This window comes from Chlorocebus sabaeus, chromosome 5 (genome assembly GCF_047675955.1).
Source record: "Chlorocebus sabaeus isolate Y175 chromosome 5, mChlSab1.0.hap1, whole genome shotgun sequence".
Classification (NCBI taxonomy): Eukaryota; Metazoa; Chordata; class Mammalia; order Primates; family Cercopithecidae; genus Chlorocebus; species Chlorocebus sabaeus.
Window position 1 is genome coordinate 18,251,428 of NC_132908.1, and position 25,629 is coordinate 18,277,056.

A 25,629-nucleotide genomic window follows, 5' to 3' on the forward strand; every position below is an offset into this window, starting at 1 on the left:
TCTTTAATGATTTTAGAAGTAGAGACCAGATAAATCCACTGAATATTTATTCTGTCTGAATAAGCGCCCGTGGTGTTTTCTGCCTTCTACTCATTTGTTTTGTTTTATTCTAACTCAGCGGAGTCACCCAGGGTGGCATGCATTAGCAGTCCTCCCCTCCTCCCAACATCAGCTCCCCCTCCAGGCATTGTGACAACTGAGAATTACAAAGTCCATCAATCATTACACGTTATTTGATGAACAATACAGTGCCAGGTTGCTACAGCGGCCCCTTTGAGGCCTTGAAAAATTTAAAAAAAAATAAAATATTGGAGATTTCTGATCTCCACTTGCAGAGAACAATAAGAATCTGTGCATTGAGCGAACTGACCTAGGGTAAATGAGGGAACCCCCAAGGAGAAACAGCTTGGTATCAGCAGAGTACAAGGTTGAGGGTGGGACAGGTCTCACCCTAGCTGTGGAGGGGCTGTATCAGCCTGGACGCATATTCCATCCTTCTGGCTAAAGGGCTTAGTTCATGATGGGCAGCAGACGGAAATCAGGCCAGTCAGACCTAGTGAGACTCCATTCTGGGATCCTCATTGGAGTGGCTGGGACAGAGCAGCCCTCTTCGCACTGGGTTACCGAGAGGCCAGACTGTCAGCACCATCTTAACACAGTGTGAAGAGCCTGTTGGAAAAATGACCACAGAAGTAAGCAGGGCTAAGAGGCACAGAAAGGGGCTGGGTCTTGAGGTCATTTGAGGACCTGCATTCAGCTATACCAGTGAATCCCCTTCAAGATGGACTTCAGCCTGGGCACAGTGGCACACGCCTGTAATCCCAACACTTTGGGAGGCGAGGCAGGTGGATCACTTGAGATCAGGAGTTGGAGACCAGCCTGGCCAACATGGTGAAACCCCATCTCTACTAAAAATATAAAAATTAGCCAGGTGTGGTGGCGCACGCCTGTAATCCCAGCTACTTAGGAGGCTGAGGCAGGAGAATCGCTTGAATCTGGGAGGAGGAAGTTTCAGTGAGCCGAGATCGTGCCATTGCACTCCAGCCTGGCAACAGAGCCAGACTCCATCACACACACACACACACATACACACAAATACTTCGGTCACTTATAGCCTAGAGTCCTGACAATACAATTTTCGGTATGAAAATATCCAGACTCTTAATTACTTGCACACAAAGGAGGATGCTGGCACAAAATGAAAATCTGGGCCCAATGGTACAAAGCAGCCATTTCAATTTGTCCCAGGAAAAGACTGTGTCCTATGTCAGCTGGAGGCTTGGCTATGGCTGGAGACGAGAGCCTACCCCAACGAGCAAATTTTTCTAAAATATATATGTATTTTTGTAATTGTGCAAGTAATGCATATCACTTGTGGAAAAAAAAAGATAATGCATACAAGTTTTAGGTTTGTTTTTTTTTTCTGACAGACACGGTCTCACTTTGTCACCCAGGCTGGAGGACAGTGGCGTGAACACGGCTCACTGAAGCCTCAATCTCCTGAGCTCAAGCAATCCTCCCACCCCAGCTTCCTGAGTAGCTGGGACTACAGGAATGTGCCACTATGCCCGGCTAATTAAAAAAAAAAAAAAATGGAGAAGGGATCTCACTGTGTTGGCCAGGCTGGTCTCAAACTCCTAGACATAAGGGATTCTCTCACCTCAGCCTCCCAAAGTGTAGGGATTACAGGTGTGAGCCACCGTGCCCAGCAATTCATATAAGCTTTTTAAAAAATATATAATATTCATCCTTCTAGAATTTTTTCTATTCATATGGAAATTTTAAAAAAATTTTCTACAAAATTGTGATTATAAACACTTTTTTAAGCCTGCTCTCTCTCCTTAATGATATATTGGGAATATCTTTCATTGTTGCCACACAAAGATGTACCTCACAAATTTTAGTTCTTCTGTGGTATATGTATATATTTTTTTATTTTTTATTTTTAAATTTTATTTATTTATTTTTTGAGATGGAGTTTTGCTCTGTCACCCAGACTGGAGTGCAGTGGTGTGATCTTGGCTCACTGCAACCTCCGCCTCCTGGGTTCAAGCAGTTCTCCTGCCTCAGCCTCCCGAGTAGCTGGGATTACAGGTGCCCACCACACCTATCTAATTTTTGTAGTTTTAGTAGAGACAGGGTTTCTCCATGTTGGCCAGGCTGGTCTTGAACAACTGACCTCAGGTGATCTGCCTGCCTTGGCCTCCCAAAGTGCTGGGATTACAGGCATGAGCCACCATGCCTGGCCTATATTTTATATGTATATGTGTGTGTGTGTGTGTATATATATGTATGTATACATATATATGTATGTGGGTGTGTGTATATATATACACACACAGTGAATACATTGAGCCATAACCTAATCATAGGTGATTAGACATTCTCATTTCGTCTCCTATATATTCAGTGAAAAACATTATTGTTCAAATTCACACACCTGTAGTCCCAGCTACTCAGGAGACTGAGTGGGAGGATCACTTAAGCCCTGGGAGGTCGAGACTGCAGTGAGCTATGATGATGCCATTGCACTCCAGCCTGAGTGACAGAGAAAGACCCTGTCTCTCAAATAAAACAAAGCAAAACAAAAAACAAAAACAGGAAACCAGAAACCCAAAAGCATCCTCGTTCATATGTCTGCACACTTGTCCGATTTTTCTCCAGATTAATTGCTGGCAGTGGAATTGATAGCTCAAAGAGTAAGCACCGCTTCTCAAGAGTTCAGATCATTATTGATAAATTACCCTCTAGAGAGGCTGGAGTTCAACCCCTAGACCAATCTATAGGCACACCAGCAATGTATGCAAGTGTACTTTAGCCATAGGTTTTGATGGGAAAGTAGAGAGAGGAAGGAAGGGATTGGGAGCATAATGCATGTCTCAGGGGGGTGCAGTTGTGAGGACACCATGCTAGAGGGTATGAGAAGGGAGGACCAGTTTGTTCGGTTGTGTGGGCTGTGCCCTGCACAACTCGGGGATACCATTCCAAACCATATATATTAGACATCTGAGGCTTGGAGAAGCTTGGGAAATAGTGGTTGAGTGGCCACTTGCTACGCTTTTTAAAATCCCACTGGCCTACCCAGCTCCTGGCCTGTGGTTTATAAAACCCCTCTGCTAGCTGGAGGCTGGATGGGTCAGTGGAGCATGTATCAGTGATACTGTATAGAAGCTACTGCTTTGATCAAGAATTTGCATTTTCTTCCTGAAATTGTACAGCATCTTAGATTAAACATGAATATTCAATAATATTTAATATTCAGTAATAATAATTATAAAATAAATATTGGGCATTTACCCCATAGAGTATTATTTAAACACAAAAAATAATAAACATCAGGCATGGTAACAAGATGGAAATTGCCCATAGTATTACTAAGTGAAAAATGAATAAAATGACATATGCAGATTATTTTATGATTATGTAAAAAATAACCTTATAAGGAAAATAGGCTACAAAGACATATGTAAAATATTGTGATTGTTCAGTGGCAGGATAAGGAGTGACGTTTTTATTCTCTCTGTTTTTACATTACATATAGTGTAATGTAAATTATTTACATTATTTACATATTTAAATTATTTACATATAATGTAAAATTATTACATACAATGTATTTTATTATTACATATAATGTAATGTATTTTTATATATAATGTAATATGTAATGTAATATTACATTATATTACATATACCGTATTATTACATATAGTGTAAAATTATTTACATTACATATAATTATAAAATTATAATCTTTGTAAATTGTTACAAAGAATATATACAGGTTTTATAATAAAAGCTTTATTTTTATTATGAAACCTATGTTCCACCATGATAATTTTTTTTACTCTTTTCTTATTTAGTTAAAATTTGACATAATTAGACTATTTTTTTCTGAACCTTTTTAGGATTGGGGGGGTGTGTGTGTGTGTGTGTGTGTCTAAATATGCAAAAAATTGGAAACAATAGTATTCGGAAAGTGTTCTTTGTTTTATTTTAATCTGTTAGTGTACTCTGTACATTCTGAAATTCCAAAATCATTTTGTTTTGCATTTCATAGTCTTTCTAATAGTGTTTTTGGTTTTTGGTTTGGGCTGTGTGTGTGTGTGTCTATGTACACAATAAGTGCTTATGGTTAAATAATATTTTCACTAGCAAAGAAGTTTGAGGATTTTTGCCTATTACAAGTCTTCACAGTCTTTTTCTCTCTCTCTCTTTTTTTTTTTTTTTAATGAGACAAGGTCTCTCTCTGTCACTCAGGCAGGAGTGCAGTGGTGCAATCACAGCTCACTGTAGCCTCCGCCTGCTGGGCTCAAGTGATCCCTCCCACCTCAGCTTCCTGAGTAGCTGGGATGACAGGCACACACCACCATGCCTGGCTAATTTTTGTATTTTTTGTAGAGATGGGGTTTCATCATGTTGCCCAGGCTGGTCTCGATCTCCTGAGCTCAAGTGATCCTCCCGCCTTGGCCTCCCAATGTGCTGGGATTCCAGACATGAGCCACTGCACCCAGCCTCTTCACAGTCTTAACTGACAAGAAATCATAGACCACAAGTCACGTGGAGAACAATTTGGTCTCACAAACAGAGAAAGTCTTCCACGCCACACGTGTTATACTTCACTGGAGAACACGCATTGAATCAGCGGACAGTCTAAAAGGCAGGGCATTCAGAAGACTCAGTTAAAAGTGGTGGGTCTTCAGGTGTGCTTTGATTTGATTTAACTTTATTTTTTATTCTGAAAAACCACTCCTTTCTATTTAGAGAAGATCTGGCCTACAAAGTTTGGTAGAAAATAGGTGATGAGGCCGGGCGCGGTGGCTCACGCTTGTAATCCCAACACTTTGGGAGGCCAAGGCGGGTGGATCGTGAGGTCAGGAGATCGAGATCATCCTGGCTAACATGGTGAAACCCCAAACCCCGTCTCTATAAAAAAATTAGCCAGGCGTGGTAGAGGGCGCCTGTAGTCCCAGCTACTAGGGAGGGTGAGGCAGGAGAATCCCTTGAACCCAGGAGGCAGAGGTTGTAGTGAACCAAGATCGTGCCACGGTACTCCAGTCTGGGCGACAATGACTCTGTCTCAAAAAAAAAAAAGAAAATAGATGATGAAAACAGCCCAGGATAAAAACCGAACACGTATGGAAAAGACCTGTAAACAATACAAATAAAAGGTTTTGTAGTTCCACATTTTTCTACAAAAGGCAGCAATTACAACTTAAGGCTCAGCGCTGAGAGTGAGAGCGTTTTCTCCAAGTCAGGCAGCTGGCTGGGCTATTAGGCATGACAGGTTTTATTTTTTCCAAAAGGTCACTTGAAGTTCTCATTGCTGGCCTTAACTTTCTTGTCTTCATTGTTGTGGCTGAAGAGAAAGACTTATTTTTTTTCCCCGTGTAAAACATGCCCTATGGCAACTTGTTAGTAATATGGGCTCTAACAACAGACAGACCTGTTTGAATCCCAACGTGTCAGGTTATTAACCCATTTATGCCTGAGATTGAAATTTTTTGAATTTTTGCAATCAGACTTCGGTGACAACTTTGAGTAGCAGGATATAAATAACTCCCACATGCTTAGCGTTCCAATAATGGAACACTAGGCATAAATGGGTTTTAATAACCATGGGCAGATGATGTGACTTCTGAGCCACAGTTTTCTGTTTGTAAAATGGGAATAATAATTCCTGCCTATGAAGATTGAATCAGATGCTTCAGTCCACATAAGAGACATGGCACAGTGCCAAGGACATAGTAAATCCACAAGAAACATTAGCTGTTGTTGTTACTGTTGTTACAGTTGTTGGCACTATTTTCCTGAATAGGAGTTCTTTTTAAAAAGCTAACTACTGCCCTCCTTTAAGTTTTTCAAAGGCACCAAACAGGCTCCCATCTCACCTTGGAAATCACTGATTTGTTTTCTGCTCCTATACTTTTGCCTTTTCCAGCATGTTACATAAATGGAATCATATAGCAGGTAGCCTTCGAGTCTGGCTTCGTTCACTTGGCTTCATGTGTTTGTTGTTCTCCCACGTATTTGGGTGTGTGTGTAGTCCCTTCCTTTTTATTGCTGAACAGTATTCCACTGTAGAACCCAGCAAGAGAAGAAACATGAAGGAAGGTGTTCTTAACTCTGCTGATGATTAAACACATCTGACTTTTACGTAAGACTCGTTTATTTGAACGATTGTGATGGTCTCGAGCTTCACTGTTCATCAAAGCCATCCACTGAAAGATTTTGTTTTTAATTTCTGATACCTGGAGCCTTATTCCCCTGAGATTCTTGTTCAACTGGTCACAGTGAGAATGAGAGATAGGTTTGTTGTTGTTGTTGTTGTTGTTTGAGACAGAGTCTCGCTCTGTCACCCAGGCCAGTGGAGTGATCTCAGCTCACTGCAACCTCCACCTCCCAGGTTCAAGCAATTCTCCTGCCTCAGCCTCCCGAGTAGCTGGGATTACAGGTGCCCACCACTGCACCCGGCTAATTTTTGCATTTTCAGTAGAGACAGGGTCTCACCATGTTGGCCAGGTTGGTCTCAAACTCCTGCCCTCAAGTGATACGCCCACCTTGGCCTCCCAAGGTGCAGGAATTGCAGGCGTGAGCCACCGCATCGAGCCAGAGATGGGTATTGTTTAACAGCTCCCAGGTGACTCTAACATGCAGCCAGGATTGAGACCCACTGATGTATTGGAATTGACTTTGCTACCTACCAGTTTTATGATCCAGGACAAATCACTGAATGATAAATCACAACTTTTTTTCTCTTTAGATGGAGAATAATAATAGCTGCCCAGTCTAGCTCACCAAGTTATCATGATAATTAAAATGGTTTATTTTTTATTTTCAGAGACAAGGTCTTACTATGTTGTCCAGGCTGAAGTGCAGTGGTGCAGTCACAGCTCACTACAGACTTGAACTCATGAGCTCAAACGATCCTCCCAATTCACCCTCCCAAGTAGATAGGGCTACAGTTGTGCACCACCACAAACAGCTAATTTTTTTTTTTTTTTTTTTTTTTTTTTTTTTTTTTTTGTGATGGAGTCTCACTCTGTCACCCAGGCTGGAGTGCAGTGGCGCAATCTCAGCTCACTGCAACCTTCGCCTCCCAGGCTCATGCCATTCCCCTGCCTCAGCCTCCCGAGCAGCTGGGACTACAGGTGCCCGCCACCACACCAGGCTACTTTTTTTGTATTTTTAGTAGAGACGGGGTTTCACCGTGTTCGCCAGGATGGTCTCAATCTCCTGACCTCATGATCTGCCTGCATCGGCCTCCCAAAGTGCTGGGATTACAGACGTGAGCCACCGCGCCCGGCTAGCTAATTTTTTTGTAGAGATGGGGGTCTCACTATGTTGCCTAAGCTGACCTCGAATTCCTGGCCTTTAGTGATTCTCTTACCTTGGCCCCCCAAAGTGCTGGGATGACAAATGTGGGCCACTGTGCCCAGTCTCTAAATTTAACAACACAAGAGATAGTGTTCTGTAAACTGTAGATGCAGAAATGAATGGTATCAGTATGGAGGTGATTATATATCAGTGACTTTCCTATTTGAAAAGTACTGGAGGTTCTTCACTGGGTGCAGTGGCTCACACCCGTAATCACAGGACTTTGGGAAGCCGAGGCAGGTGGATCACGAGATCAGGAGTTCCAGACCAGCTTGGCCAATATGGTGAAACCCTGTCTCTACTAAAAATACAAAAAAAATCTAGCTGGGCATGGTAGCGGATGCCTGTACTTGGGAGGCTGAGGCAGGAGAATCACTTGAACGTGGGAGGCAGAGGTTGCAGTGAGCCGAGATTGCGCCACTGCACTCCAGCCTGGGTGACAGAGGGAGACTTCATCTCAAAAAAAAAAAAAAAGTACTTGAGGTTCTATTTCCTAAACAGATGTAAGAGGTTTGTTTTGTGTGTGTGTGTGTGTGTGTGGTTTTTTGTTGTTATTTTTTGAGACGGGGTCTCATTGTCACCCAGGCTGGAGTGCAGTGGTGTGATCTCACCCTACTGCAGCCTCCTCCTTCCAGGCTCAAGCAGTCATCCCAGTTCAGCCTCCCAGTAGCCGCACAGCTCAGACCACAGCTGTGAGCTACTCCACCAGCTAATTTTTGTATTTTTTTAGAGACGGGTCTTGCCATGTTGCCTGGTCTCAAACTCCTGAGCTCAAGTGATCCTCCCCACTCCGCCTCCCAAAGTGTTGAGATTACAGGTGTGAGCCACTGCACCTGGCCAGTATTTGTATTTAAAGAAAAACACACTACCAGCGTGGCTGATGGGCTGGCATTTAGCCAGACATTTCTCATTCACAGTACTTTCAACCCAGGGTGAGCCCTGAGATGGCAGGACCAAAGAAACCTTTAGGAGTTGGTCTTAATTTTTATTATATTTCATCATAAAATTCCAATAATCAGTTGTTTAAGCGCCAGATTCTTTTTTCCTTCTGCTTTCTCTTGAGTGCGTGGCTTCCCCACATTGTTGGTCTGCTTTCCCCAGCTTCCTGTTCCTCCTTTCCAGAGAGGGGCGTCTCCTGCTGCAGCTGTTCCAGGAAGAGGGGTGGGAGTGCATTTCCTCCCTTTGTGTGCGCTCATTAGCCCTGTCTCTGGCTTTCCTCTGGGGACAGCCAGCCAACCAGGTGAGCCAATGTCATTTAAAGTAGCACTTCCGTTCTCAGGCAGAGGTTGGTTGTCGTGTTTTCTGGCTGACTTCAGATATGGCCCAGGTGAAGAGAGATGGTGTCTGGCACAGAGACAATGGCCAACAGCTTGGTGTTTGAGTCACATTTTCCTGGTGAATAGTATGCTGCCTAGAACTCCTGTGCAAGACAATTATTTTTTGATACTTTGCAATTTGGGGTCTGATTTGAAGGCAATATAGCATCATAGTTAAGCAAGCAGGTGCTACAATGAGATCGATTCATTCGCTAATATTCACTCACTAGTAATTATTGAGTGTCTACAATGTGGCAGGCAGGCATTGTTCTGGACGCTAGGTATACTGCAGGGAAGGAGATAAAGTCCCTGCCCTCATGGAGCTTGCATTCTTTCAGGAGACTATTAACAGATACAAATAAATATACAGTAACAGAACATCAAAGAGTGTGTCAGTTAGCTATTGTCACAATAATGCTGCATAACAAATCACCCCCAAACTCCAAAACTCAGCAGCTCACAATATACATTTACATCTTATAACCACCCCATGGCTTCTTCCTGTGTGCTGCACAAGCAAAAGCAATTCATAGAAACCAGGCGTTGCAGTAAAGAAAGAGTTTAATTGACACGAGGCCAGCCATGCCACATAGGAGACAGAGTTATTACTCAAATCAATATCCCCAAAGGCTCAGAGGCTAAAGGTTTTTCAAAGATAGTTTGGTGGGGTTGGGGGCTAGGGAATGAGTGCTGCTGATTGGTTGGGGATGAAATCATAGGGGTATGGAAAGCAGTCCTCATGGGCTGAGTCCACTTCAGGGTGGGGAGCCACAGGACTGGTTGAGTCACAGCACAGGTCTGGGTGAGGCCATCCGATAGTCAGAAATGCAGAAGCCTGAAAAGACATCTTGGATACTATTTTAGATGGTATTGAATTTGGTCAAGGAAGGCCTCTCTGAGAAAGTGTTATTTGATCTGAGACCTGAATGAAGTTCATTCTAGGCAGAAGGAAAAGCACATGCAAAGGCCTGCAGGAGCAGGAGGGTGCTGGGTATATTGAGGACCAGCAAGAGAGTCAGTGTGAAAGTCAGCTGGAGCTGGGCATGGTGGTGGAGGCTAATGGAGGCTAAAGTGAGGGGATGGCTTGAGACCAGGAGGTTGAGGCTACAGTGAGCTATAATTGCACCACTACACTCCAGCCTGGGTGACAGAGCAAGACTCTCTCTCTAAAAAATACATTATATATATATTAGAAAATAAAAGTGAGGTCAGGCTCAGTGGCTCACACCTGTAATTTCAGCACTTTGGGAGACTGAGGCGGGCAGATCACATGAGTCCAGGAGTTTGAGACTAGCCTGGGCTACATGGTGAAATGAAGTCACTACAAAAAATACAAAAAAATAGCTGAGTGTGGTGGCATGCATCTGTAGTCCTAGCTACTTGGGAACCCGAGATGGGAGGATGGCTTGAGCCCAGGAGGCAGAAGTTGCAGTGAGCTGAGATCACGCCACTGCATTCCAGTCTGGGCGACAGAGCAAGACCCTGTCTCAAATCCACCCGCCACCAAAGCAAAACAAAACAACAACAACAACAACAGTGAGCTAGAGGAGAGTGGGAGAGGAGATGAGGAAGCAGTCAGGGGACAGATCTTGTAGAATCAAAGGTGAGCTTTCATTTGGATGCTGGAACTTTGGATTTTATTTTGACTCTGATAAGAAATGATGGGCAGAAGCATGACATGATCTGAGTTTTCATCCAAACTGTAGTCTGTATGCACAGTGACTCCCCAATAACCCCCACCCCCTGGGATTCCCATTCCTGGGGTGTCTCTTCCCACATTGTATCAGGGTTAATATGTGTGGCCAGTAGAATATGGCAGAAATAATGGTGTGCCACGTCCAAGATGAGATTATTAAAGACACAGCAGTCTTGTGCTCACTTGTTCTTTCTCTCTGGGATCATTCCCTCTGGAGGATGCCAGCTGGTCTTGAGCATCCCTATGGAGAAACTTACATGACAAGAAACTGAGGCCTCCAGCCAACAGCCATTGGAGAGAGCCATTGTGGAAGAGGATCCTCCAGCCCAGTTGAGCCTTCAGATGATGGCAGGCCCAGCTGACATCCTAACAGCAGCCTTGACCCTAAGCCAGAATCCCCCAGCTGAGCTGTTCCTATGTTCCTAATCCTCAGAAATTGTGTTGTTTCTGAAAGCTGCCGCACCTGGGGGATGTTTGTTATGCAGCAATGGAGACCAATACAATAACTCAGGCTGCTGCAAAGAGAACAGATTGTAAGAGGATAAAAGTAGAAGCAGGAAAACTTGTAGTATTTGTTTGCATCCTTGCTACTCAAATTATGGTCCAAGAACCAGTGCTATTATCATCATCAACTGGCATCTGGTTGGCATGCAGAATCTCAGGCCCCACCCAGACCTCCTGAATCAAAATCTGCATCTTTACATGGTTCCCAAGAGAGTCTTTGTATGCTGAAGTTTGAGAAGCAGTCTATGGATGACAGCCTAGTAGGGTGCCATGATCTGGGTTTTAATCCTGGCTTGCCAACAATGTGACCTTCAGTAAATTACTTAATTTTCCTAAGCCTCAGTTTCCTTTCTTATAAAATGGGGATAATAATATTGCTGCTGTCATAGGGTCATATGTGAGGGCATAAATGAAATGGTGCAGGTAGCACAGTGCTTGGCACATGGTTAAGGGCTCATAAGTATTACCTCTGTATTGACTGAGTCTGATCCATGCATTTGCTCCCTGAGAATATATTCCTGATCATTTCCTGATGATGATCCTTAAATGAGTATTTTTTTTAATTCCCTGTCAAAGAAAATCCTGTTTTGCTTTTTTTTTTAAAAAACAAAACAAAACAAAACATCCTTGAGCTCATCAAGAAAACTTTTGTCTGTGCCCAGCATGATTCCAGCCATACCCCAGAATGAAGGCGCCTGGTTTCCATGGTCCATTTCCAGGCCCAGTTCTCAGGGCAATTTTCAGGGCCACCCAGCAGGCCAAAATAGGCCACGGCACTATAAATAGTGGATTTGGGCTGCTTTGGGCCTGACTTCTCAGGTCAAGCCTTTCCCTTCCCCCTGCCTGCTCCTGTAGTTGTTTAAATATACTCTGGGTTAGAGCTGCTAGTGCATTTTCCTTAATATGCCCAGGAAATGTCTTGCCAACTTGCCAGGCTATCAGCAAAATCTCCTTTTTCTCAGTCACAATGTACCACAAGTATGTGACGAAAACTGATAAACCACACTCCAGGTTTCACTCAAGGGTTCACACAGGTTTCACTGCAGTGAACTGGCTCTAGGGCTCAGGGATTTGAGAAGCCTGAGTGCCACCCTGCCTCTCTTGCCATGTGAGCTTGTATGCGTATTTCACGTCTCGGAGCCTCATTTTCCTTATCTGTAACGTGAGGCTGATAATAATAAGGAATTCTAGTTCCTCGGGTGGTTGGGTGGAATAAATGAGAAACCTGCATATTAGCAGGACTGGTTATATATTAATTTGCGGGGCTCAGAGGAAAATGAAAATGCAGGGCTCCTTGTTCAAAGTGATTAAGAATTTCTAGATAGTGTCAGCAGAGCATAAAATAAGTGTGAGGCCCTTGTAAGCGTGAGTCCTGTGCAGTTGCACAGGGCAGTGCCCATGAATCCAGGCCTGCATGTGAGCCACCTAGTACCCTGCCTGACATTAGCACCAGCCAAATCTCCAACTTTCCTAGGGTACCTTTTTTTTTTTTTTTTTTTTAGACGGAGTTTTCACTCTTGTTGTCCAGGCTGGAATGCAATGGCACCATCTTGGCTCACTGCAACCTCCGCCTCCTGGGTTTAAGTGATTCTCCTGCCTCAGCCTCCCAAGTAGCCTGGATTACAGGCATGCGCCACCACGCCCGGCTAATTTTTTGTATTTAGTAGAGATGGGGTTTCACCATGTTGGTCAGTCTGGTCTCAAACTCCTCAGGTGATGCACCCACCTCGGCCTCCCAAAGTGCTGGGATTACAGGCGTGAGCCACTGTGCCCAGCTGCATCGTTTTCTTTCAAGGGCTAACCAGTTTCCCTCCAGGGCAAGGTTTAAGGGTAAATTGCACAGCTGCAATCTAGTCCCTTCTGCTGAATAACAAACCACTCTAATACTGAGTGACTTAAAACCACAGCAGTTGATTGTTTTTCATGACGTGGGTTAGCTGGTTGGTTCCTCTACTGGTCTCACCTAGGCTCGATCATGTAGCTGTGTTCAGCTGGTGACCGGGCTGGGGTGGAATGTCCAAGCTGGCCTCGCATACCTGGCAGGTGGTGCTGGCTGCTGGCTGGGGCACTACAGTTCTCCTCCATGTGGCTTCTCATCCTCCAGTAAACCACATCAGCTTCCTTAAATTGTGGCAGATACAATCCAGGGGACAAAAACAAAAACTTCAAGCCTTCTGGAAGTTGCACAGCACAGCACTTCAGTGACCATCTATCTGTCAAAGCCAGTCATGAGCCTCGCCTAGATTCAAGAGAAAGGCGTTTGGCTCCCTCATTCAATGAGAAGCACGACAAAGTTTTCAAGGGGGTAGGGGCCCGGGAAGATGTAACTCACTGGGGCACAGTGCCGCGGTTCTCCAGCTTTAGCCTGCATCGTCATTATCCAGAGGGCCTGTTGACACACAGCTGCTGGGCCCCACCCCCAGAAAATCGGAGTCAGTAGGAGTGGGGTGGGACATGAGAACTTGTGTTTCAAAGAAGTTCTCAGGTGATGCAGATGCTGCCAGTCTAGGGATCCAAATTTGAGCACTGGCAGAGGAGTTAAGTGTCCACACGTGAGTGTCCAGCGGTGCTCAACCTTGACTGTACATTAGAAGCACTGGGGCAGCGATAACAATCCTGAAGCCATCAGTTAAATCAGAAGCTGTGGTGGCAAGACTCAGGCCTCAGTGAGTTTTTTTTTAGAGCTCCCCCAAGAGATTCCAATGGGCAGCCAGGGCTAAGAACTGCTACTTTAGAGTTAGGCCACGTAGGTTCAAGTGCTGGCTACAGTATGCACAAGTTTAGGCAAGTTATCCTACCTCTCCTTGACTCGGTTTCCTTTTTGAAAATAGGGATGGTGAGCCAGGTGCCGTGGCTCACACAAATACAAAAAGCTGGGCACAGTCGCCTGTAATCCCAGCTACTCGGAAGGCTGAGGCGGGAGAATCGCTTGAACCTGGGAGGTGGAGGTTGTAGTGAGCCAAGATCATGCCACTGCACTTCAGCCTGGGTGACAGAGCAAGACTCCAGCAAAAAAAGAAAAGGAAAAAGAAAATGGGGATGGCAATAGTTTCTAATGTGTATGGTTGTTCTGAGGATTAAAAGTTAATATGTATAAAAGTCTTAGAACAGTGCTGGCACTATTATGTAATGAAGGTACTACATAAAAGTCAGCTCTTGAGTATTAGTGGTAAAGAAGGGATCAAAGCATTGAAGGCGTTGTACAGGCTGGGTGCAGTGGCTCATGCCTGTAATCCCAACACTTTGGGAGATGGAAACTGGAGGATTGCTTGAGTTCAGGAGCTTGAGACCAGCCTGGGGAACATGGCAAAAACTGGTCTCTATAAAAAATGTAAAAATCAGCCGGGTGTAGTGGTGCATGCCTGTGGTCCCAGCTACTCGTGAGAATTGCTTGAGCCCAGGAGGTTGAGGCTGCAGTGAGCCCAGATCATGCCACTGCACTCAAGCCTGGGTGACAGAGCGAGACGCTGTCTCAAAACAACAATGCATTGTACAATGATGTGATCTCTGGCATAGCAAACTTTGCTGTAGTTTAACCCTGTAAATCATTGGAAAGTTCATCAAATACCTTAAATGCTTTTGCAACTTATTCATTCCCTGGTTATTTGGGTAAACAAGTACAACGAACAGTTGGATGAACTTTATCTGAACCATTATCACTGAGCTGTTGGGGGAAATTCCGTCTTTTCCAAATCTGTACTGCGATATAGTCTTATTATTCAAGGGACTTTAACAAAAAAATAGATGTGGCTTCCTGGGAGGCCTCTTTATATCCGGCACTGCAAAGACGACCCCACCAAAAAGCAGCTGCTGTTCATGAGTCACGGAGATCGTGCCTTGCTGACCACACATTAATGACCTGAGCAGTCCTTTTTGACTCAGATTTTATGGATTTGCAATAATCATTGTGGCATTCATGTGAGCAAGAACAGAAAGTTGTACAGATGTTTGGGTAGTAAGCCTTGTAAGTTCGTTCTTAACATTCTCTTTATTAGAACAAGTTTCCCCAAACTTTTCAGATCATTAGAATCACCTAGGTTTCTTCCTGAACATGCTGAAACCTTGGTTCTACCTCACACATACTCAATCAGTACCTACAGGGAAAGGGTCAGGGATTCTGTTTTGAACAAGTACCTTCAGTGATCTCAGTGTCCTTAGGTAAATTTAGGAAACAGCCTTAATTTTTTTTTTTTGAGACAGAGTCTCACTCTGTTGCCCAGGCTGGAGTGCAGTGGCACAATCTTGGCTCACTGCAGTCTCTACCTCCCAAGTTCAAGCAATTCTCCTGCCTTAGCCTCCCGAGTAGCTGGGATTGCAGGCGTGCACCACCGTGCCCACTAATTTTCGTATTTTTAGTAGAGATGGAGTTTCACCATGTTGGCCAAGCTGGTCTTGAACTCCTGACCTCAAGTGATCTGCCCACCTGGGCCTCCTAAAGTGCTGGAATTACAAGCGTGAGCCACTATGCCCGGCCATGGAAACAGCCTTAAATTGATCTTTATGTAATACATATAGAGAGATGGAAGAGGCAATAAGGGAAGCTGGGGGCTATAGGTTCTAATGGCCACTCAAGAGCAGGTGTTTGTAAACTATAGCCCACAGAGCAAATCTAGTCCACTGCCTATTTTATAAAGTTTTGTTAGAATACAATATGCCTATTTTAAAAACATGTTTTCTATGGGTGCTTTTGTACTATAATGACAGAGTTGGCATTATTATGACAGAGACCATATGGTGCACAAAGCCGAAAATATTTCCTATCTGATCTTTTACAAAAAAACAGTTTACTGACCCCTAGATAAGAGATACGATTTCAGACATGGGCAAACTTGGAGTTAGAACTAATAGTTATGAGCTCATAATAAAAAATAAACCAGCAAGAAAGGAGGGGAGTCAGTAGATACAATCAACTGGAAAATCCAAACCTTCAAGAGTGGCAATTTGAGACTATAAAATAAGTATAAGATTATAAAGATTTGCTAGAAAACATATTTAAATCTTGCTGAAAGAAAAAGGCAATTCATTGCAAAAAAAGGGGGGGGGGAATTCAGATTTGAAAAAACTAAGTGCATCCTCTAGAAATGAAAGCAGTCAAATCAATGTACTAAAGCAATGCTTCTCAAACTTCAGTGAGCATCACAATCACCTGCAGAGTTTTGTAAAACACAGATTCCTGGGCCCCATTCTGTTAAATGGGTCTTGGGTGGAGCCCATGAATTTGCATTTCTAATAAGCTCCCAGCTGATGCTGATATTTCTGGTCCATGGACCATATTTTAGGTATGAGTTAAAGAGCAGATAGACACAGCTAGAGAAGTAATTCATCAACTGGAAGACAGATCTGGGAGATAAAATGCAGTAGAAAGATAGGGATAGGAAATGTGGAAAAGCAGTTAAGAGACAAGGACAGAATGAGAAGGTCCAACCTAAGTCTACTAGGAATTCCAGAGGGGAAACAATAGAATGAATGGGGGAGGAGCAATATTCATAGAGATATTGAGTGACAATATTCCAAAGTTGAAGAAACATAAATTTTTTTTTTTTTTTTTTTTTTTTTGAGACGGAGTCTTGCTCTGAATCTTGAACTAGATAAATAAGGACAAAACAATACCAAAATGCTTCATGGTGAAACTATGCAAAGAAGCCTGCAAGCTATCTTAAAGGAGAGATTACCTACAAAAGAAAACAATGAGACTGATTATAGACTTCCAATCAGCAGCAGTAGATGCCAGAAGACAGGGAAGTGTAATATCTTCTAATCCAGACAAGAAAATATTCAACCTAGAATTATGTGCCCACTCAATTACCATTCAAGAGCAAGGGCTATAAACAAAGGCACTTAAAAACACATCTCTCATTGAAAGAACTAGTAAATGATATACTTCAGCTAGAAGGAGACTGAACCCACTAGGAAGAAGTGGGATGCAAGAAACAATGGTGAATGAGGAAGCTGATAAATCTAAATAGTTATTAGCCAATGAGAAGTAAATTAGGGGAAACTAAAATCCTAGATAACAATAATATAAAAGTTGAGAATTGGAAGGTTGGAGTTAAGCATTTTAAAGTCCTTGTGGTGTTTGGGAGGAGGCTGGGCAGCCTTTTTTTTTTTTTTCTTTAAATCGTTTATTGCATTATAACAACACATTAAAGAAAACAATTAGGGCTGGGCGTGGTGGCTCATACCTGTAATCCCAGCACTTTGGGAAGCCAGGGTGGGCGGATCCCTTGAGGTCAGGAGTTTGAGACTAGCCTGGCCAACATGGTGAAATCCCGTCTCTACTAAAAATATAAAAAAATTAGCTGGGCATGGTGGCGGGTAACTATAATCCCAACTACTCGGGAGGCTGAGGCAGGAGAATTGCTTAAACCCGGGAGACAGAGGTTGCAGTGAGCTGAGATCGTGCCATTGCACTTCAACCTGGGTAACAAAAGCAAAACTCCATCTCAAAAAAAAAAACAAAAAAACCCCACAAAAATTAGCCGGGCATGGTGGCGGGCACCTGTAATCCCAGCTACTCAGGAGGCTGAGACAGAATCACTTGAACCCGGGAGGAAGAAGTTGTAGTGAGCCAAGATCACGCCATCGCACTCCAGCCCGGGTGATGAGAAACTCCATCTCAAGAAGAAAAGAAAAGAAAAGAAATAGAATGTGAACTAATACATCAGTAGAAGGAAACAAGTAGAATGCAGAAAATTCAATGAAATAGAAAGCAGGATAGAAAAAGACACAATTATGACAAAAAACAGGTGAGAGACATAAATATAAACATATCACTAATCTCAATAAATGTAAATAGAATGAAGTCTTCTCTGGTTTTCAGATTGAATTAAAAAAAGAAATCTGCCTCTATGCTGGAGGTATAGGCACATAAAATGACCCAGAATGACTGGAAATAATGAGATGGGGAAAGATTGACAACACAGATACTAACCAAAAGAAAAGTGATATAGCAATATTAAGATCAGATAAATAGACTTAAGCAGAACATGTTAGGAATAAAGAGGGTCCTTTTTTTTTTTTTTTTTTTTTTTGAGACAGGATCTCACTCTGCTGCCCAGCTCGGAGTGCCATGGTGCAGTCACGCTGACTGCACCCTCTACCTTTTGGGCTCAAGCAATCCTCCCACCTCAGCCTGCCGGGTAGCTGGAACAACAGGCATGCACCACCACACTTGGCTAAAATTTAGCTTTTTTGTAGAGCTGAAGTCTCACTAAAATGCCCAGGCTGGTCTCGAACTCCTGTGCTCAAGTGATCCAGCTACCTCACCGTCCTGAAGTGCTGGGATTATAGGCATGAGTCACTACGCCTGGCCTAGAGAGGGTCCTTAATGATAAAGGAATAATTATCATTTTCTCTGTTTTCCATTTGATCATATTTTTTAATGTCATTCACCAGCCACCCAACTGAATTTACCATTCACTAATATGACACAACAGACTGAAAAATCCTGCTCTAGAACACACTTCTAAATGTCCCTGAAAGCCCCAAGTAACTCTAAGAAGACTACTGTCCTTCCGCAGTAGAATAGCTAACACTTCCACAATACCAGGGAATAGGTGATATCTACAGCTTTTACAAATTAGATCCTTAAAGGTCAGGCGCAGTGGCTTATGCTGATAATCCCAGCATTTTAGGAGGTAGAGGTGAGATGACTGCTTGAGCCCAGGGGTTCAAGACCAGCCTAGGCAGCATAGTGAGACCCCATCTCTACAATGAGAAACAAAAACAAAAAAACAAAACTAGGCATGGTGGTTTGTGCCTGTAGTCCCAGCTACATGGGAGGCTGAGGTGGGAGGATCCCTTGAGCCCAGGAGTTTCAGGCTGCAGTGAGCCACGACTGCGCCACTGCATTCCAGCCTGGACAACAGAGCAAGATCCTGTCTCAAAAACCAAAAACAAACATTAGATCCTTAAGACAGTAAGGAACACTAATAATCACCAGAATGAAAAACTAGCTTTTGTTTTGTTTCATTTTGCCAAAGATCTAAGGAGAAATCACAAAGCTTCCTTATAAAGTTGAATTCAAGAGAGTTATAAACTCTGAATATTTTGTTAATATAAGGTCATTGAAAAAGATTTTGCAAACATATATTTCCTTTATGTTGAAATCTGCTTTTCTTGAGTATAAAATCCTTCAGTATAATCATCAGTATGTCACATCATTAGCAAAGATGTATTAAGAACCTTCTATGAGGCATCTCACACCAAGTCGGTGGTTCACTCTTGTGAACATGACTGAAGAGGCCTGACCATTATGTTATTTCCCCAGCTTCTTTCCAGCAACTGTAATATATGAACTGCCTTCCTCCAGAGCAATTAGAAAAAGCCCTGGGAATCATCCTCAGTCATCCAGGCTGTTGCTAGGTTTTTGTCTGTTTTGCCAAGAATTAGAGAAAACAACTGAGGAATTTAGAAGTCTATATCTACAATGGGTAACTTCAGAGTCCCAGGCAACAGTCTCCCTCCTCTTCTCTGCCTGCAACCACAACCTCACAGCAACACTTCTTTTTTTTTTTTTTTTTGAGATGGAGTCTGTCTCTGTCACCCAGACTGGAGTGCAGTGACGCAATCTCGGCTCACTGCAACCTCCGCCTCCCGGGTTCAAGCGATTCTCCCACCTCAGCCTACCAAGTAGCTGGGATTACAGGTGCGTGCCACCACGCCCAGCTAATTTTTCTATTTTTAGTAGAGATGAAGTTTCACCATGTTGGCCAGGCTGGTCTTGAACTCCTGACCTCAGGTGATCCACCCGCCTCAGCCTCCCAAAGTGTTGGGATTACACAGGCATGAGCCACCGCGCCTGGCCAACACTTTTTCTGCTGTCTGGCTAATGCCTAAAATTATAAAATTATGAAATCATTTATATATTCAACACTTTGTAAACCCTTGGGAGGAGCCTTGTTTTCAGTTTTCTGAATCACTGGCCCCTCAGCCAGTTCCATGTATTAATAGCACTTGTAAGATTCAGCCTCAGAGCTGAATCCAGATTATTCTCAGTGCTTTAGCAATTGATTTAAGAAATTGCTAACAGTGAGAGCTTGCTATGTGTAATGACACTGGTTTAGCACTTTGCATGTATTATCTCACCTTATTTTCACACCAACCCAATGAAAAAATATTTTTATTATCCCGTTTTACAGGTGAGAACAGTGAGGCTCAAGGAGTTTAAGGAACCCGCCCAAGGCTCCTCAGTTTGTAATTTGTGGAGCTGAGATTCAGCCTCAGGCTATCGGATCCAGGGTTGGCTTTTAAAACCAATATGGTACCCTGTACTGGCTTCCATCAGGGTAATCTATAATTAGGAGAATCTGATGGTATCACGGGCATTTTTTTTAAAAAACTAACATAAATAACGTATACCCTATTTATGTTCCCGTCTTGGAGGAGCAAATGGACTCCACACAGTAATTTTTAAAAATAAAAGAAAGCTTTTTTGAAATAAAAGTAGAAACAAAGTAAGGGAGGCTTTGTTTGGCAATGAAATTGTTTATGTGTTAAACATTAAACTGCACTCTATGGTTTTTGCTGATTGGCACAACCACTGCCATTGAAATTGATTCCCTAATCATGATGATAATGACTGGGATTAGCCCAGTTCAATGGGTGCGTGCTTTCCCCAGGGCTCACAAAAGCCTTCTCTAGAGATCCAGGCTTCCCTGGTAATGAACTAACACGGCTGCTGTATTCTCCATGGGTAAATAGCAGTCCTCCCTTCAAAATGAAGGAAATTAAGGAAAAGATGAAAGGGTCTCTGGCCAGACAGAGCAAAATCATGCTAAACTGGTCAGCAGAAGCCTATGAACAACTGCAGGGCTTCCAGAATGATGGGGAAATGGGTGCTTCTGTGTTTTGTTGAGTATTTAGGTAATGGAGAGTCAAACGATTATAGGAAAAATTAATTATTTATTTATAAGTTAAAGGACTTTTATTTGCCTCTCAGAACCTGTTAACTTAAAAATGTAAACACTTCTTGTATTCCTAAAACAATACATGCTCATTGTAAATATCCCAAACAATCCAGTCCAGAAAAACATGGTCTAAAAAGTGATAGTCCCTGATGACGAACCCACCTTGTATGTCCTTCCAAACATTAAGGGTAAACCAATTGTAAAGAAATAATTTGACTGTGATAAAACATAGTCAAGTTGCTGATTGTAACTAGACCTTCCTTTAATGATTCAGAAGATCCACTGGGCTTATGCTCATGAAGGTTATCAGTTGTCGTGGTCCAGAAGTATGGGGATTCTTGTGTGCTTAGATCCCGATAAACACGAGCCTGTGGGAAAGTTGGGGTTAATCCCTTGTTTGCCTCCTCCCCCGCCCTTCGCCTCTAGGAGGGTTTGGGTTGCTGAGATCACAGTTAAAGTTATGGTTAGTAAGATATGATAACCCATCCTACCCAGATCAGAGATGTCTAGGATGCCTGATTCTTATAAGACTTTAAGAAATACTATAAAACATTGGTTTGTAATAAAAAAAGGTTTGGGGCCTTATCCCATGTTCTGTGACATTAATATAGAGCTGATTTTCCTCTCTGAGATTTGCATGACACACTACTTTGTGTGTGTGTGTATACACGTATATAATGTTTTACATATATACATTTTTCTTTTTTTTTTTTTGAGACGGAGTTTCACTCTTGTCGTTCAGGCTGGAGTGCAATGGTGTGATCTTGGCTCACTGCAACCTCTGCCTCCTAGGTTCAAGTGATCTGCCTGTCTCAGCCTCCTGAGTAGCTGGGATTACAGACATGTGCCACGACGCCCATTTAATTTTTGTATTATTAGTAGGGATGACGTTTCACCATGTTGGACAGGGTGGTCTCGAACTCCTGACCTCAGGTGATCTGCCCGTCTCGACCTCCCAAAGTGCTGGGATTACAGGCATGAGCCATCGTGCCCGGCTGTTTTTTATATATATTTAGAGATAAATTGTGTATGTTCTTTTTATTAAGCAAGATAAACTTCCATTTGTAAGTTTAGCTGAAAACAACCAATCTTCTTTATTTGGGAGGAAAAAATTGGTTGAATTGTTTTCTTAAAACAAGTAAGGCACACTATGCTCTGGAAGAAGTAGTAATAGGAAGGACTTTATTTTTCTTGAGTTTGACAAGACCATCCATCCAAATTCCTCTCGGTGAGTAAAGCTCTGGGGTGGCATTGGATCAATTGGCATAAAAAATGTAGAATTTTCTGGGAGGAAAGGGATTGAGATCACCACAATCCCAATGTTTCTCCCCAAGTTTCCTAGTTATCAAAATCTGTTGGAGGCCTTTGCTATAGAAGAACAGGATCAGAGAGATGAAACGTTAAAGGATGTCCATGATGGTGAGTCTGTTAAGGCTGGGCTCCCCACCACTGGTGGATCTGGACCTATCACGGTAGCTTTTGCTGCTTATTCTTTTGTTTCAAATTCCACAAGGGGCTGAGTGTGTTGGCTCATGCCTGTAATTCCAACACTTTGAGAGGCTGAGGCTGGCAGATCACTTGAGGTCAGGAGTTTGAGACCAGCCTGGCCAACGTAGTGAAACCCCGTCTCTACTAAAAATACAAAAATTAGCTGGTCGTGGTGGCGGGTGCCTGTAGTCCCAGCTACTCAGAAGGCTGAAGCAGGAGAATTGCTTGAGTCTGGGAGGTGGAGGTTGCAGTGAGCTGAGATCATGCTCTTGGTTCCCGGTCACAAGAATCACTTGAACCCAGGAGGCAGAGGTTGCAGTGAGCCAAAATTGTGCCATTGCACTCCAGCCTGGGCACCAGAGGGAAACTGTCTCCAAAAAAAAAAAAAAAAAAAAAAAAAGGATAAATTTGAAAACCTTTTACATCAAAGGACACTATTAAGAGAGTGAAAAGACAACCTACAGAATGGCAGAAAATACTTGTAAATAATATATTTGAGAAGGGTATAGTGTCCAAAACATATAATAAAATCTTACAACTCAACAACAAAATGACAAGCAACCCACTTTTCAAAAGGGCAAAGGGAAGTGGAGGGAGAAAAAAGTAAACAAATAAAACGGACAAAGGCCTTGAATAGACGTTTCTCTAAGAAGATATACAGACAGCCAACAAGCACCTGAAAAGATGCTCGATGTCGTTAAACATTAGAGAAGTGCAAATTTAAACCACAATGAGATGCCACTTCATATCTACTAGGATGGCTATAGTGAAAACAAACAGAGCCAGGCACAGTGGTACACACCTATAGTCCCAGCTGCTTAGAAGAATGAGGTGGGAGGATCACTTGAGCCCAGGAGTTTGAGACCAGCCTGGGCAAAAAAGCGAGACCCTATTTCAAAAAATTAAATTAAATAAAAAATGAAATTTAAATTTAAAATAAAAAAATGGAAAATAACAAGTGTTGACAAGAATGTGGTTCAATTAGAACCCTCATTCATTGCTGGTGAGAATATAAGATGATTCAGCCACTGTGAAAACCAGTTTGTTTTCTCAATAAGTTGAATGTAAAATTACCCATGTGACCCAGAAGTTCGACTTCTAGGTCAATAGCTCCCCTTCCAAATTGAAAATAGGTATTTAAACAAAAACTCTCCTGTAATCCCAGTAGTCTGGGAGACCAAGGCAGGTGGATCACCTGAGGCCAGGAGTTTAAGACCAGCCTGGCCAACGTGGTGAAAAACCGTGTCTACTAAAAATACAAAAAATTAGCCAGGCATGGTAGCATGTGCCTGTAATCCCAGCTACTCAGGAGGCTGAGTCAGGAGAATGGCTTGAAAGTGGAGGTTGCAGTGAGGCAAGATCATGCCGCTACACTCCAGCCTGGGTAACAGAGCGAGACTCCATCTCAATAAATAAATAAATAAACAAACAAAAACTCATATGCAAATGTTCATAGCAGCCCTGTTCCCAATAGCCAAAGGGTAGAAACAACTCAAATGTTCCATTAAGTGCTGGGCTCAGTGGCTCACACCTGTAATCCAGGTACTTTGGGAGGCTGAGATACGAGGATTGCTTGAATCCAGGAGTTTGAGACCAGCCTAGGTAGTATAGTGAAACTTTGTCTCTGCAAAAGCAAAAATTTTTAAAATTAGCTGGGTGCAGTGGCGTGCCTGTAGTCCCAGCTGAGGTGAGAGAATTGCTTGACCCTGGGAGGTGGAGGTTGCAGTGAGCCAAGATCATGCATCACTGCACTACAATCTGGGTGACCAAATGAGACCCTGTCCCCCCACCCCAAAAAAAAAAAAAAAAAAAGGCCGGGCAGTGACTCAAGCCTGTAATCCCAGCACTTTGGGAGGCCGAGACGGGCGGATCACGAGGTCAGGAGATCAAGACCATCCTGGCTAACACAGTGAAACCCCGTCTCTACTAAAAAGTACAAAAAACTAGCCGGGCGAGGTGGCGGGCGCCTGTAGTCCCAGCTACTCGGGAGGCTGAGGCAGGAGAATGGTGTAAACCCGGGAGGCGGAGCTTGCAGTGAGCTGAGATCTGGCCACTGCACTCCAGCCTGGGCTACAGAGCGAGACTCCGTCTCAAAAAAAAAAAAAAAAAAAAAAATGTGGCATACTTATATGATAGATATCATTCAGGAATGAAGTATTGATACATGCTGCAATCTGGATAAACCTTAAAATATGATATGCTGACTGAAAGAATCCAGACACAAAGGACACATGATTATATGATTCCATTTGTAGGAAATATCCAGAATAGGCAAATCCAGAGAGAATGTGGATCTAAAGACACAGAGAGGCTATGATTGGCTGGGGTAGGGGGAGGGGAGAATGGGAATTCACTGCTTAAATAATCTGGGATTTCCTTTTGGCCTGATGAAAATGTGTTGCAACAAGAGAATGGTGATGGTCACATAACTTTGTAAGTGTGACTTAATGCTGCTGAACTGTATACTTCAGAAGGATTAAAACGGTACAGTTTATGCCATGTGTATTTGACCAAATTTTAAAAAAATCACTAAGGTTACTTGTGAATCTGATAAAATTTCAGTGGAAGGAAAGGACAACAAGGCTCTTTGATGTAAAATTATTAAAAGAGTTGGAAGAGGTGGCCCCTCTATCAATAGGGGAGAGACGAGAGGGAATGGTAGTTCTGGGGCTGGGAGGTAGCTGATGGTGAAACCTGGCTCAGTCTCGCCCTTTGGGGACTGTGTTTGTGTCCTAAGATGGTGGATGTGTGGGTGACTTGAGCAAGTTGAAACTTGGGAGCCCAGACTTGGGCACCCTCAAAGGATAGCAGTGACCACGGTAGGAAGCCCAGGGACCAAGATAGGACATCCCAAGATCTAGCGGTGATCTGAAAAAGCAAGAGATCGAGCCCTGGCTTGGTGGCATCCCCATGTCAGCAGCCTGGGGAGCAGCCGACGCCTTTAGACAAGCCTGGCTCTCTGGTCTGTCCTCACCCTGTGCTCCCTTCACCAGTTTCTCTTAAATGCTGGGTCCTGCAGGCCTGGCAGATTTCTATTTCTGCCTCAGATTGCCCTACATCCCTCCCAGCAGGAGAGACAGTAGTTCCTGACTATCAGACCAGCAGGTCTGAGTTGTGACTTTAAGAAGAGAGGAGGAGCAAGGAGGCCACCCTTCTGGGCACCTGGGGTCCCTGGAGAGACAGGAGGGGACCATGACCTAGAGAGGGAAGCACTGACCTGGGCATGTGGAGTGTGACTGCCCCAGTTCTACATGCTCATTCCAGTTCAGGCAACTGTTCCTCCAGAATACACAGTTGCTGCCTCATTTAAAATGAATGGAGCTGGCTGGGCGCAGTGGCT

The 25,629-nt window shown here is 43.3% G+C and overlaps 1 protein-coding gene across 8 annotated transcripts in view; it reads left to right on the forward strand.

The window, feature by feature from the left end:
- The window catches only part of IQCK (IQ motif containing K), a 138,004-nt gene that overhangs the window by 78,952 nt on the left and 33,423 nt on the right, over window positions 1-25,629 (forward strand). For 4 of the 8 annotated variants that reach the window (XM_073015208.1, XM_073015210.1, XM_073015209.1 and 1 more), the window contains one exon: window positions 8,479-9,890. The exons of 3 other annotated variants lie outside the window; for them this stretch is intronic. In XM_073015208.1, the coding sequence (XP_072871309.1) occupies window positions 8,479-8,859 (381 nt within the window). In that variant the 3' untranslated portion in view covers window positions 8,860-9,890. Of the gene's footprint in view, window positions 1-8,478; window positions 9,891-10,606; window positions 11,248-25,629 lie in introns of those variants that run through there. One more of the 8 variants, XM_073015213.1, reaches the window with a different exon arrangement.